Here is a 15,120-nt window from a genome sequence, read left to right as displayed (position 1 = left end):
GGCCAGACTTGACTCCCCTAGACCTACCAGTTCCACTCAACGGAAGCCTGAAATTATTGTTATTAGTTGTCGTTGAGTCAGTTCTGACTCATGGCGACTCCACGTGTACAGACTAGAACTGCCCCACAGGGTTTTCAAGGCTGTGACCTTTCAGGAGCAGATCGCCAGGCCTGTCTCCCAAGGAGCCTCTGGGTGGGTTTGAACTGCTAAACTTTTGGTTAGCAGCCAAGCACTTAACCAACGTGCCACCAGGGCTCCTTATTGAATAACTGAAAGAAAAAAAAAACCCATTGCCATCGAGTCGATTCTGACTCATAGTGACCCTGTAGGACAGAGTAGAACTGCCCCATAGGGTCTCCAAGGAGGACATGGTGAATTTGAACTGCCAACCTTTTGGTTAGCAGCCTGAGCTCTTAACGACTGTGCCACCAGGGCTCCATTGAATGATTGCTGCTTGACAAAAACCCCAAACCAAACCAGTTGCCATGGAGTTTACTCTGACTCAGGGCAACCCCATGTGTGTCAGAGCAGAAATGTGCTCCGGAGGGTTTTGAATTGCTGATTTTTCACAAGTACATTACCAGATCTTTTCTCCAAGGCGTAGCTTCCAGTATCACTTGGAATGTGCAAGCCACCAAAGTATGACAACTGACAGACAGTGAGTGGGAGATATGATAGGGCTTAGGGAAAGAAACATGTTTTGGCCTTTGTTAGTTGCCATCAAGTCGATTCCGACTCCTGGTACCGCATGTGGCATGTGTGCAGACTAAGACTGTGCCTGGAAGAAAGGCAGATTGCCAGGCCTTTCTTCCGAGGCAACTCTGGATGCTCCAGTATATCTCCTGAAATTACTTAGAAAGGAAGAGCTAAGAGATTTCTACCGAGAGGAAATTTTACCTTAGGCTGTCGAGATTCACTGACATTGTATTAAACTGATTATTCAAAAATATTTAATGAGCAATTTCAGACAGTATCTCTGCCCATATGGAGCTTATAGCCAGAGGTAGAATGAAAAGTTGTGCACGTAATTGTCATACTACAAGAGTAACAAAAGCCATCAAAGAGCAGTGCATTGCACTGGTTATAACAGAGCCCTGGCGGCACAGTGGTTAAAAGCTCAGCTGCTAACCGAAAGGTTCGCTCCGTGGAAACCGTATGGGGCAGTTCTACTCCATTCTGTAGGTCTGCTGTGAGTCGGAATCAACTTGACAGCAGTGGGTTTGGTTGTTTGGTTTGGTTGTAATTAATTAAAGTCTTGGGCACACACCTATCTAATTGGCAAAAAAAAAAAACATAGCATGACAGAATACAAGAAATTAGACATATACATGGATTTAAAAATATTCTCCACTGAAAATCTCAGAAAAGTTTGTCATTATAGTTAAAGGCTTATCTCCTGACATCGTTTTTTTTTTTTTTTTAATGATTTATTTTGTTTTTGTTATTGAAAATATACACAGCAAAACATACTCCAATCCAACAATTTTTATGTGTACAACTCAGTGACATTGGTTACATTCTTCAAATTGTGGGCCATTCTCACCCTCCTTTTCTGAGTCATTCCTTCCCCATTAACATAAATTCACTGGCCCTACGTTTCCTGTCTAACCTTTCAAGTTGCTAGTATCAATTTGATCCTATATAGATAGAGCTTTAGAGGAGAGCACAATGCTCACGGCAGACATTCTTTACTAAAAACAAAAGTCATCTTTACTAGTTAAGTTAAACTCTTGTTTGATTTAAAGAAGACTTCAGGGGGTATTTTTGGTTTAAGGTTTAAAGGTATCTTAGAGCAGTAGTTTCAGGGGTTCATCCAGCCTCTGTGGTTCTAGAAAGTCTGGATACCATGAGAATTTGGAGTTCTGTTCTTCATTTTCCGCCTTTTGGAGGTCTTTATAACGTAGAGGTGTCTTAGGTATCTGCGTTACTATAGCAGAAATACCACAAGGGGGTGGCTTTAACAAACAAATTTATTTTCTCACAGTTTAGGAGGCTTTAAGTTCAAATTAAAGGTGCCAGCTGTAGGGGAAGGCTTTCTCTCTCTGTCAGCTCTGGGGAAGGCCCTTATCTCTTTCCAGCTTCTGTTCCTTGGCTCCTTGGCAGTCTTCATGTGGCTTGGTATCTGTCCGCCTCCATCTCTGCCTGCTTTTACTGCTTGCTTAACCTGGTTTTATATCTCAAAAGAGATTGAGTTAAAACACACCCTACACTAATACTGCCGTGTTAACATAGCAAAGAAAACCCATTCCTAAATGGAGTTATAACCACAGATTTATAACACATATTTTTGGGGGACACAGTTCAATCCCTAATAGACTCTCAGAGTGAACTCTAAAAAACATGCAGGATATGTTGTTCCACTCTAGCCACGCTGACCCCCCTTCTGTTCCTCAAACATGCTCCAGCGTGCCTCTACCTCAGGGCCTTTGCACTTACTGTTCCCTCTGTCTGGCATGCTGTTCCCTCTGCTCTCTACTCTGCTCAGCCCCTTTGTCATTCTGCCCATATGTCTCCTCACAGGCCTCTCCTGATCCCCCTCTGAAGTCACACCTCCCACCACATTCCCTTTCCCTGCTTGGCTTTATTTTGTTGCCCAAAACAATTTTCTTAAACACCTGAAATTATTTATTTGCTTATGTTGCTTTTTTTTTTTTCCCTGACTCCCACTAGAATGCGAGCTCCAGGTTAGCGATCTTTCTTTTCATTTACTACTGTGCCCTTGATCCTAGAACAGTGCCTGGTACAGAGCAACTGCAAAAACCAAACCCTTGGCTGTTGAGTTGGTTCCAACTCATGGTGACCCCGTGTGTTAGAGCAGAACTGTTCTCCAGAGGGTTTTCAAAGCTGTGATCTTGACAGAAATGATCGCCAGGCTTTTCTTCCACAGCACTGCTGGGTGGGTTTGAACTGCCAACCTTATTAGTAGTCAAGCACAAACTTTAGATGCTCAGTAAATCTTAGTGGGAGGAATGAGTTCTCTTTGGCCCAGGTATTGAGCCCATTTAATCTCCTTTTTGCCTCCCCAGACCCCTGGACCCAGCCGACTACAATCCTGCCAAGAACAACTACCACCCTATTGAAGATGCCTGCTGGAAGTCTGGCCAGAAGTGAGGCTTCTCCCATTCCAGACGGTCGTACTGCAGTCCACGTCACTGCGGGAGGGTTTCTAGCTGCAAATTGTCAAATCTCTCCATGTTTCGGGGACGCAGGCAGCAGCTTTGCAGGAAAGAGAAAACTCTGGGCATTGGGGTTGCTTGTGTGCCTTTGAGTTTCACCAGGGAGGTGTAGCAGGGTAGGGTGGGTGGGGAGACAGCATGGGCTGGACAAATTTCTCCTGTGTCTCTTTCCATTCCCCAGGGTCCCCTATCTGGCCGTGGCCCGGACCTTTGAGAAGGTTGAGGAGGTCTCTGCTCGGTAAGTAAGCCGTGGCGAGGACAGCGTAGGGAGGGGCTCTCACAGTCTGTGCCTCGCAAGGTGGCGGCTGCCAACTGGGGCTGCCTGATCCTTCCCTCTCCTCTTCTCCACCCTCACGGTTGCTTATTGAGCATCTGCTCTGACACTGGGAACCAAGCAGCCAATAATAACACTAATAAGAGTAATAACAAGAAACGTGTTGTTTTTGGTTGCTAGGTTGGAGACCCAAAGTATCAGTGTCTAAGATAAGGTAGAAACTTCTGTCTTTTTTTGTAGAATACAAATAAAAGTGTAATGTACAAAATTAAGGCCTTCATACTTCAGAGTTCACTAAGGCTGAAAAATTCCAACTCTTAGCGACCCTGTAGACAGCGTAGAGCTGCTCCCTAGGGTCTCCAAGGCTGTAAACTTCATGGAAACGTTGCCACACCTTTCTCCCGCAGAGCAGCTGGTGAGTTCCAACCACCAAGCTTTCAGTTAGCAGCTGAATACTTGAACCACCACGCTGCCAGGGCTCCTTAAAGAAAGACTGGATTATTCAGTCCTTCACAAAAATTTTACTTTCATTATCCTCTCTGTTCTCAATTATAAAATGGTCTGACCAGATATTATGGAAACAAACATTATAAATAAAACCAAGTCCTTTAAAGAACATTACCCTAAATGTTATTTCTCTCTGTGTTCGGGGGACACAGTCGGCAGCATTGCAGGAGACAAAGAATCCTGGGCAGTGGGGTTGCTTCTGTGCGTTTGTTCCTCCCCCATTGACATAAGCTTACTGCCCCCTAAGCTTCCTATCTAACCTTCAAGTTGCTGTTGTCAGTTTGATCCCATATAGACAGTTCTTCAAAGACCACAGCACTCAAGGCAGACATTCTTTACTAGTTAAGCTAACTGCTGTTTAGTTCAAAGACGACTTCAGGGGATAGGTGATCATTGGCATGGGACAGCCGATCTTCAATCCTTTGAAGCATCCCTGGCAACTCCAGCCTGCCCATCATTTTCAGATTCAACAAAAGCAATGTCATGTGTCCCAGCTACCAAGCCCACTTCCCAGAAAGCAAGGAACTGATTAAACAGCATGGATAACAGTCTGGGTGTGAGCAGTCCAGGTACACAAAGCACATCATGTCACGATACTTCTTAGAATTGACGGCATCTTGGAATCGATGAACGTGGTCATTTTATGGGAGGTGGGCAGGGTGGGCCTCATCGGGAAGGGGACATTTAAGCAAACACCTGAAGGTGGAGAGGGAGTGGGCCACACAGATGTCTGGGGGAATTGGATTCTGGAAGGGCAGAGGGAAGACAGGCTAAAGGCCTGGAGGAGCTAGTATGCCAGTTTTTTTTTAAGGCCAGTTATCTTAAATAGAGTGAACAAGGGGTAGGAGATGACCAGATTGTCTTGGGCAATGCTGGCCGGTAGAACTTTCCATGTCAATGGAAATGTTCTTTATCTGCACCGTCCAGTATGGCAGCCATGGGTCACATGTGGCTATAGAGCACTTGTAATGTGGCTAGTGTGAGTGAGGAATGGAATTTTTAATTTTAAAAAAATTTAATTAATTTCTAAATTTAAGTTTAAGTGGGACATGTAGCTGGTATAAAAGGACTTCAGCTTTTATTCTCTGTAAGTTGGGAAGCTATTAGGGAGTTGAGGTAAAAAAAAGAAAACCCTGTTGCCATTGAGTTGAATTCAACTCATGGAAACTCCGTGTGTGTCAGAGTAGAGTGTACATAGGGATTTCAGTGTCTATGACCTTTTGGAAGTAGATCGACAGACCTTTCTTCTGTGGCTCTGCTGAGTGGATTTGAACTGCCAACCTTTCTGTTAGTAGCCAGCCACAAACTGTGCCACCTAGGGATCTAGGGAGTTGAGAAAAGGATTGAGATGATCTAATTTGGTTTTTGGTGGATCTTCTGGCCTTGAGGTGGATAGCAGACTATAAGGGGGCAACAAGGAAAGCCGGGAGCCCACGGAGGAGGTGGCTGTAGCAGTCTGGGCTGGACAAGGGTGATAGCCTTGCAGGTCATGAGAAGTGGTCGGATCCTGGAGTGTGTTGGACGTGGAGCTCTCAGGAATTGCTGATGTGTTGCGTGGACGATGAGGGAAAAGAAAGGGAGATCACTCCCAGACATTTAGACACGCATCTGCAAGGATGGAGGAGCCCTGGTGATGCAGTGCTTAAGCAATTGGCAGCTAACCAAAAGATCAGCAGTTCGAACCCACCCAGTGGGTCCTCAGGAGAAGACACGTGGCGATCTGCTCCAGGAAAGAATGCAGCCTAGGAAACCTTATGGGGCAGTTCTGCTCTGTCACACAGGGTCCCTATGAGTCGGAATCGACTTGATGGCACCCAACAATGGCAAGGATGGAGTTGCCATCTCCTGAGATGGAGCGGACTACGAAGGAGCACACCTGGAGAGAAAGGTCAAGAACTGAGTCGTGGACGTGTGAGGTTTCAGATGGCCATCAGGTGTTCAAGAGCAATGTGCTTAAAACCAGCAGCCGGCACACAGAAAATGCTCCATGCGTGTTAGCTCTTACTCCTCCAAAGATGATCATCACTGCCATCATCGTTGCTGCTGTCAAATTGCCTTTTTTTCCTTTAAAAATTTTTGTTGTGAAAATATACACAACAAAACATACCAGTTAAACAGTTTTCTTCATGTGTAATTCACTGAGACTGATTACATACTTCAAGTTGTACAACCATTCTTGCTATCCCTTTCCAAATGATTCTACCACTGTGAGCATAAGCCCACTACCCCCTAGGCAGATTGCCTTTGGAATTGGCACCAAATTTGGAATTGGTACTAAATTTCTGTTCCACCAAAACCAAAATACCAAACCAGTTGCCATTGAATAAGTTCCAACTCACGGTGACCCTGTGTGTGCAGAATAGAACTGCCCCATAGGGTTTTCAAGGCTGGGACCTTTTGGAAGCAGATAGCCAGGCCTGCCTTCCGAGGCGCCTCTGGGTGGGTTCACACTGCTAAACTTTCAGTTAGTGGAGAGCTTAACCGTTCTCACAACCCAGGGAGTAGATGATGTGCTAGTGGCCTCAGGTCCTGCACCTTGGACTGTTCTTGAGCCCTTTCCTCTTCTCCTGTCCCTGGTTCCTCTTACCCTCCTCCCTTGACCCTGAAGAACCACGTCATCACACCCCCCTGTCCCCTCCCTCCAGGCTCCGGATGGTGGAGACACTGAGCAACCTGCTGCGCTCCGTGGTGGCCCTGTCACCTCCAGACCTCCTCCCTGTCCTCTACCTTAGTCTCAACCGCCTTGGGCCACCACAGCAGGGCCTGGAGCTTGGCGTCGGTGACGGCGTCCTTCTCAAGGCCGTGGCCCAGGCCACAGGTAAGAAAGGGCGGTGGCGGAGGTACCAGCAGGAGGAGAGCTGAAGGGAGAGTGGGGACGGGGGTAAGGGTCTTGGGAGGTGAAGGAGGGGCCACTGGAGGTGGAGAATGGGAACGTGTTGGGGCAGGAGCCCTTGTGATGCAGTGGTTAAGACCTCGACTGCTAACCAAAAGGTTGTCAGTCCGAATCTACCAGCCTTTCCTCAGAAACCCTATGGGGCAGTTCTGCTCTGTCCTGTAGGGTCGCTATGAGTCGGAATCAACCCAACGGCAACAGGTATATATATATGTACACAACGTATATATATATATGTATGTATTACCTTCTTCAAGTTGCATAACCATTCTTGCTATCCTATTTCAAATTATTTCACCACCAGTGACGTACACCCCATACCCTCTAAGCAAATTGGCTTTTGAATTGATACCGAATCTAGAATCAGCACTGAATTTCTCTCCCACCAAAATCGAAAAACCAAACCAGTTGCATGTATGTATATTTATAGAAATACACATACATGCAACTGGTTTGAACCCACCAGCCACTTTGTGGGAGAAAAGTGTGACAGTCTGCTTCCATAAAGATTACAGCCTTAGAAATCCTATAGGGCAGTTCTACCCTGTCTTATAGGGTTGCTATGAGTAGAAATCAACTCAACAGCAGAGATATATACAATTATATACACATATATATGAGTGTTTACATATGTGTACAGGTACATACATACACACACATGCACATAAAGAGAGAGATTTACTTTAAGGAAATAGCTCACATAGTTATGGAGGCTGGCAAGTCCCAAATACACAGTAGGCTGGAGACCTTCTCTGGCTTACAGGATTGTGGGGAGCAGACAGGTCCAAAACCTGCAGTTCAGGCAATGAGAAGAGTGCAGGGTGGAGAGAGAGAACAGGCTCTGACAGAACATGCATTTATATCCTGGAGGCAGGCCACACCGCCAAGGAAACGCCCCTTTCAACTGATTGGCTGCTCACATCAAATCACAAAATGGAAGGCGACTACGTTACACTGTACTATACTACATTACATTACAGAACAACCAGTCCGGTGTCTAGCCAAACTGCTGAGAATCATAGCCTCACCAAGTTGATGCATGAAATTAACCATCACATGTGGGGAGAGAGCGAGGAGCAGTAGTGGTTCAGGTGTGAGGGGACAAGGCCCTGGTGGGGCAGGGGCTGTGGGGATAAAGAGGAAAGATGCTGGAGGTGAAGACATCAGGGTTTGGGGACTAGAATTGGAGAGTGAGGCATAGAGAGTGTCGTCTTAGTTTCCAAGGGCTGCAGTAACAAAATACCACAAGGCAGGTGGCTTTAAAGAACAGAGATGTATTGTTTCAACAGTTCTGGAGGCTGGGAGTCCAAATTCTAGGGCATTGGCAGGACCGTGTTCTCTCTGTCTGCTCTAGGGGAGGCTCTTTCCTTGTCTCTCTGCTTCTGGTAGCCCCAGGTGTTCCATGACTTGTAAACATGTCCAAAGGTCTACATGTTGTCTTCTCCCTGAGTGACTCTATCTCCACGACACCACTCAGAAAGGATTAGGACCCACCCTACTCTAGTAGGCCTTGTTAACTGATAACATCGTCAGAGACCCCATTTCCAAACAAGGTCCTGTTCACAGGTACTCGGCTTAGGACTTCAGCGTATCTTTTGGAGGGACACAGTTTAGTTTATAATAGCCTCTTATACCTACATAACAGGAAGTAGGTATGTAATGAGCTATTTCAACCAAGTAACCAAAACAAAAGCCAAACCGGTTGCCATGAGGTCAGTTCACAGTAGAACCATGCTCCATAGGGTTACGTGATCTTTCAGAAGCAAATTGTCAGGCCTTTCTTCTGAGGCATCTCTGAGTAGGTTCAAACTGCCAACCTTTCAGTTGGTAGTCAGGTGGTTACCCATTTGTACTACCCAGGGAACCTAGGCGAGCCTTAGCAATGGGGGGAGCCAGGGCCCACCACAAACACATGCAGTTGGGGCAGCCCGAGAAGGGAGACACCCAGCTGTGCATCTCACCTCACCATCCACCCCCCTCTCTCCCCAAGGTCGGCAGCTGGAGTCCGTCCGGGCCGAGGCAGCCGAGAAGGGTGACGTGGGGCTGGTAGCCGAGAGCAGCCGCACCACTCAGAGGATCATGTTGCCCCCTCCCCCACTTACCGCCCCTGGGGTCTTCGCCAAGTTCCGTGACATCGCCCGACTGGCTGGTAGTGCTGTGAGTGGGCAGGGTGGATCACCCACTCGACCAGACCCTTTGCTCATCCTCTCAGGATGGAAGGGGGCCATGGAGCCACATGTGTGGCAAAAAGTCTTCCGGTTTGACTATTGGGGGCGGGCCATCTCCATTCTGCTGTGGTGCGGAGCATCCATCTTCCTTCTTCCTGCTCTCGAGACTGAAGGAACAGCCTCTTGAGATTCTAGCTCCTACTGCAGCTACCTGGGTGGCGCAGTTTGTGCTTGGCTGCTAACCTAAAGGTTGGTGGTTCAAACCCATCCAGCAGCTCCACAGAAGAAGGACCTGGCAGTCTGTTTCTGTTAGGATTGCAGCCAAGAAAACCCTATGGAGCAATTCTGCTCTGTCACATGGGGCTGCTATGAGTTGGGGCTGATTCAGCGGCAACTAACAACAATGCGCAGAGCGCGCTACATGACCAACCAGTTGCCATCAAATCGGCTGCAGCTTCTGGCGACCCCATGTGTGTCAGAGTAGAACTGTGCTCCGTTGGGTTCTCAATGGCTGATTTTTTCAGAAATAGATCGCCAGTCCTTTCTTCTGAGGCACCTCTGGGTAGACCGAACCTCCAACCTTTCATTTAGCAGCCGAGCCCGTTAACTGCTTACACCACCCAGGGACTCCATCACATGACAGGAGTCTATTAATATTGGCTGAGGGAGGGGGCAAGAAGGAAGGCCAGCCCCCTTTTACTACACAGAGAGCAAGGGGCCATAGGAATTGGGAAATGGGGATGAGGTGAGGGTGGGGCTCTTCTAAAACGGGGAAGCAGCAGCACCTGGGCGGCTCAGCTGTGGGAGGAAGTGTGGTCTCCTCTCTTCCTCCCAGGTCCTCACTGTTCTTCCCCATCTTCTTGCAGTCCACAGCCAAGAAGATAGACATCATCAAAGGCCTCTTTGTTGCTTGCCGACACTCAGAAGCCCGATTCATCGCCCGGTGAGCGTGTGGGCCTTTGAGAACTCAGTGGTGAAAATAGGAAGGGCGAACAGCTGGAATTGCCCCGACTGCCCTTAAATGAGAACAGTAGGAGCAAGAGAGTGGGAAATACAGGCTCCATTTCATAGGTGGCTCCTCTTCCTTGGATTCTGGGGCTCACAGATTAACAGTGCCATGATCGATTAATGATGTCTGCCTTGGCCTGGATGCTGGAAAAGTGTAGCACCTAAGCCAGGTGTTGTGATCGATTAGTGATGTCTGCTTTGGCCTTGTGCCGTGAAGTGCACCTAAGCCAAGTGTTCGCTGTGACAGTGAAAACAAAATCATTAGCAACTCACGTTCATGGGACTTGTGTTGGGTGCCCTTCCATGTGCCGTGTTTTTCCCAACAACTCTGTGGGGTAGGCCCTGTTAACCCTCACCCCCAATTTATAGAAAAGGAAACAGGCAGAGGTTAAGCCATTTGCTGAGGTCACTGGCTCAAATCAAGGGCTGTGCTGGGGTCAGGCTCTTGACTACCACATGCCTCAACATCACCAGGGCAGGCCGCACTCCTGGCTCCAGGCCCAGTTCTGCTCCTAATTCCCCCTCCCCTGCTCCCTTGCCCTCTCACCCTCTCTGAGGGCAGCTGAGGTGAGGGGTAGGGACACCTGCAGGGCATCTGGGCCTATTCCTCCATAAGTGCCAGGGGTCAGGACTATTACCAGCCAGCTTCCATTTCATCCTCTGTTAAATGGACCCTGTGATCGATCTCTTGAGTCCTTTTCTGCTTCTTAACCAAACAACAGTTTATCTTAACTAGTCAAGAATGTCTGCCTTGAGCATTGTGCTCTTTTAAGAGCTATCTATATGGGAGCAAAGTGACAACAGCAACTCAAAAGGTTAGATAAGCAGTTTAGGGGGCAGTGAGTTTATGTTATTAGGAACAACTCAGAAAAGTAGGGTGAGAATGCTTGCACAACTCAAAGCATGTAATCAGTGACACCGAATTGTACAGGTAGAAACTGTTAAATTGGTGTAGGTTCTGCTGTGTATCTTCTCAACAAAAAAAAAGATTAAAAAAAAAATTGTTCTGGGGTTTGAAAAAAGTGTCTACAAAGGGTTGAGGTGGGAGCTACCCGAGGCTGGAGGAGCAGTGTGTAGGCGGCAAGATTTGAAAGGTGTGAGCAAACCCATGTCTTCTGCTCCTCTTCCTCCCAGGTCCCTGAGTGGACGGCTGCGCCTCGGGCTGGCTGAGCAGTCAGTCCTGGCTGCTCTCGCCCAGGCCGTGAGCCTCACACCCCCCGGCCAAGGTGAGCACCTTTGGGTAGTCGTGGGCCCCATGACTCTAGTTAACCTAGATTCCCTTCCCCCACCTCTTCCCCCAGGGTTCCTGCCCCTTCCTACCACCTCCAGGCCCTCCTCTCCCCAGAAGCCTCCTCTCTGCCCCTCCTCTCAGGGGACATGTATCCCGCAGTCTCATTTACCTTCCTTGCGTACAACACACACCACCCTCTGTGGATCTTGGGGTAGATGAGGACATGGGCCCGACTCAGAGCCCTGCTGGGTCCTTTCTTAGAATTCCCCCCGGCTGTGGTGGATGCTGGGAAGGGCAGGACAGCGGAGGCCAGGAAGACGTGGTTGGATGAGCAAGGCATGGTCCTGAAGCAGACGTTCTGGTGAGTCTGGAGGGGCCGAGGGCTCAGCATGGAGTGGGGGAGGCAGAGTGGAGGGGCCAGGGGGAGGCAGAGCGGAGGGGCCAGGGGCAGAGTTCGAAGGGCTGGCTAGGTGCAGACTGGCATTCATCACCACCATGGGACTGGTGTCAGAGCGAGGGCTGGTGATCTGCATGAGGTTGGTGAGGGACAGAGTGGTGACAAAGATGGGGGAGGTGGCACACAGTGAGGGGTCAGTGGTTGGGGCAGGAGAAGCAGAGAGAGACAGCTGAGAGTAGCAGGCCTCAGTGGTTTCAGAGTTAGCTTTAGGGCTGGGCACAGGAGAACAGGCCATCAGAGACCCAGGGAGCAGCTGATGATGGACACAGAGCTGTGGTCAGGGCTCCAGCGAAAGCCACATAGAGCAACATTGGCCAAAGGCAAAAAATGGAAGTGATGGTGACATGTTGCTGCCCAGAGGGAGTGGCCTCAACTCTGCCTCCATGTTGGAGTCTAGAAGGTATTGGCCCCAGGCCCCATCCCAGATCTTTGGAGGTGGAGCGTGGCCTTAATTTTTTTTTTTTTTAACACATCTTTGAGGGGTTCTCATGTGTCACCAGGGTGGAGAGTCACTGGTCTGATAATGACAGGAAGGGTGAGAGCAGACCCAGACTGAGAGAGAACAAGTCGGGGATACATAGTGTTACAGAGGCAGAACTGTGGCAGAGACAGGTGTTGGGGGAAGTCAAGATCGAGGCAAGCAAGCCCAACCCGGGACATGGTGGCAGGGACAGTCAGAGGTGCTCAGGAGTCCAGACTTAAGGGGTGGGGTGAGGGCCTTTCCCGAAAGCCGAGTTCCCAGGTGGCCTGAGTTCTGGAAACCCCCCTTTTCTTCCCACCCAGTGAGGTGCCCGACCTGGACTGCATCGTGCCAGTCCTGCTGGAGCACGGCTTGGAGCATCTACCAGAGCACTGCAGGCTGAGCCCAGGTACGCTGTGGCCGCTCCCAGCCCCCGCCCTCTGCCTCCACTCCCTGCTCCAGGGCAGGCGTGGGGGTGACAGCTTCTGGGTGCCCCAGTGTGAATCCTCTTCTGCAGGGTTCTCTTCTCTCCCTGTTCCTGGTGTGAAAACCCCTCCCTCTTAATTGTGGAGTTTACCCTTCTGTGTTAGGGAGGGCAGAAGTGACACAAGGAGCCCTGGTGTCTCAGCAGTTAAGCACTGAGCTGCTAACAGAAAGGTCAGCAGTTCAAACCCACCAGGTGCTCCACAGGAGAAAGATGTGGCAGTCTGCTTCTGTAAAGATTTACAGCCTTGGAAACCATATGGGGCAGTTCTACTGTGTCCTGTAGGGTCTCTATGAGTCAAAATTGACTCGATAGCAATGGGTTTGGTTTTTTGTTTTTATGAGCCCTGTGGTGCAGTGGTTAAGCACTCAAGCTGCTAACCCAAGGTTGGCAGTTCAAACCCACCCAGCAGCTCCATGGGAGAAAGTCTGGTAATCTGCTGCCATAAAGATTACAGCCAAGAAAACCCTATGGGGCAGTTCTACTCTGTCATACAGGGTCACTATGAGCCATGGTGATATTAGGGTACATTTAGCAATCTCCATCACACTGCCTCTCTAATTTATTGCCTTAACTCAGTCTCCCTTAACTCCTTCTTTCATCTCCCCTTCCAGGGATCCCCCTGAAACCAATGCTGGCCCATCCCACCCGGGGTGTCAGCGAAGTCCTAAAGCGCTTTGAGGAGGCAGCTTTCACCTGCGAATACAAATACGATGGGCAGAGGGCACAGGTAGGGGCAGGACACACCGTCAGGCGCAAGTACAGGGGATACGTGCCTTCACCTAGCGGTAGGGGGGACACGTGCCTTCACCAGGCACAGGTAGGGGTAGGGCACACCTTCACTGGAAACGGACTACCAGACAACAGGGCATGGAGCAGCCAGAATGGGCTCACATGCTGCCTGTTTGACCTTGCATGTCTGAGCTTTAGTGTCCATCTCTCTGCAGCAGATGTGATCATAACCACCTTACCAGCTTATCTAAAGATGTTGTTGTTGGGTTCCATGAAGTCGATTCCAACTCATAGCAACCCCACATGACAGCGTAGAGCCGCCCCGTAGGGTTTTCTAGGCTGTGATCTTTTTTTTCTAAGTTTTTTTATTTTTAATGTTTTATTTTGTTTTTGGTGAAAGTTTACACAGGAGTCAGGTTCTGCTTTCAGTGACATTGGTTACATTCTTCACAATATATCAGCATTCTTGTTATTTCCATTTTGGTTGTTCTGTTTCCATTAATCTAGCTTCCCTGTCCCCGCTTGCCTTCTCATTTTTGGTCTAGGATAAATGTTCACTATTTGATTTCATCTAGACAGTTATCTTGAGGAGCACAGTACTTGTGGGTAATATTATTTATTTTATAGGCCAATATGTCATCTGGCTGAAAGGTAGCCTCTGGGAGTGGTTCGAGTTCCAAGTTTAAAGAATATTTCAAGGTGATACTCACTGTGTGAGTTGTCAAGGGTTCATCTAGTCTCTACAGGCCCAGTAAGTCTGGCCTTTTTTTAGGAATTTGAGTTTTGTTCTATATCTTTCTCCCATTCTGTCCAGGACCATGTATTGAATCCCTGGTCAGAACGGTCAGTGGTGGTAGCTGGGCACCATCTAGTTCTTCTGGTCTCAAGGAAGGTGATGTCGTTGTTCATGTAGACTGTTGGTTCTGTAGACTAGTTTCTTCTTTGAGTCTTTGGTTTCCTTCTTTCTCTTTAGGTCCGGAACAGTAAAGACCAATAGTTGTATCTTAGATGGTCGCTTACAAGCTTTTAAAACCCCAGACACTACTCACCAAACTAGGATTTAGGACATTGTCTTTATGAACTATAATATCGTAGGCAGTAATCTTTATGGAAGTGGGTTGCCAGGTTTTCTTGTGGAGCCACTGGGTAGGTTCGAACTACCAGTCTTTCAGTTAGTAGCCAAGCATTTAACCATTGTGCCACCAGAGCTCCTTTATCTAAAGATAAAACCCTTAAAATTCCTGACCCATGGCAGTGGGAGCTCAAGAAACGTGGGCTGCACTTGTGCCCTGGTGGTGGATGTGTGAATTCTAACAGCCATGCTGGGAGGCCCCTTGGAGGCCCCTGGGTGACCCCTAGTGCAGTTACATATGCATGTGTCTTGTGACCCAGTGCCAGGGAAGGCCTTGGGCTGGTCCCTCAGGCTGCTTGCTGCTACTTAGTCCTGGCGGGGAGTTAGGGGCCACCTAGGTGCTCCTCGCATGGAGAGTAGATAAGCAAAGTGGCTGAGTGTGCACGTTCACGGTGCTTTGCAGCAGTTAGCAGTGGTGCCATAGATCTTAAAAATTGAGTGTTGCCAAAAAAAATCAAAATGATTTACAACAAGTAACAATAATTTTAAAAACATACAGCTATTTCTTGGAGTCCTTGGATGGTGCAGACGTTTAATATGCTCAGCTGCTAACCTAAAGGTTGGAGGTTCAAGTTCACCCAGATGCTCATCAAAAGAA

The 15,120-nt window shown here is 48.5% G+C and overlaps 1 protein-coding gene across 6 annotated transcripts in view; it reads left to right on the top strand.

Moving 5' to 3' along the window:
• LIG1 (DNA ligase 1) overlaps nucleotides 1-15,120 on the top strand; it is a 74,842-nt gene that overhangs the window by 42,037 nt on the left and 17,685 nt on the right. For all 6 annotated transcript variants that reach the window (XM_010586482.3, XM_003406496.4, XM_064293931.1 and 3 more), the window contains exons 10-18: nucleotides 3,027-3,107; nucleotides 3,358-3,414; nucleotides 6,603-6,775; nucleotides 8,841-9,007; nucleotides 9,885-9,961; nucleotides 11,161-11,252; nucleotides 11,519-11,618; nucleotides 12,498-12,583; nucleotides 13,273-13,388. In XM_010586482.3, the coding sequence (XP_010584784.2) occupies nucleotides 3,027-3,107; nucleotides 3,358-3,414; nucleotides 6,603-6,775; nucleotides 8,841-9,007; nucleotides 9,885-9,961; nucleotides 11,161-11,252; nucleotides 11,519-11,618; nucleotides 12,498-12,583; nucleotides 13,273-13,388 (949 nt within the window). The remainder of the gene's footprint in view (nucleotides 1-3,026; nucleotides 3,108-3,357; nucleotides 3,415-6,602; nucleotides 6,776-8,840; nucleotides 9,008-9,884; nucleotides 9,962-11,160; nucleotides 11,253-11,518; nucleotides 11,619-12,497; nucleotides 12,584-13,272; nucleotides 13,389-15,120) is intronic.

The sequence above is a fragment of the Loxodonta africana genome, chromosome 11 (assembly GCF_030014295.1).
Source record: "Loxodonta africana isolate mLoxAfr1 chromosome 11, mLoxAfr1.hap2, whole genome shotgun sequence".
Taxonomy (NCBI): Eukaryota; Metazoa; Chordata; class Mammalia; order Proboscidea; family Elephantidae; genus Loxodonta; species Loxodonta africana.
The sequence above is the reverse complement of the archived record's forward strand: the minus strand, read 5'-3'. Positions and strand labels throughout refer to the sequence as shown.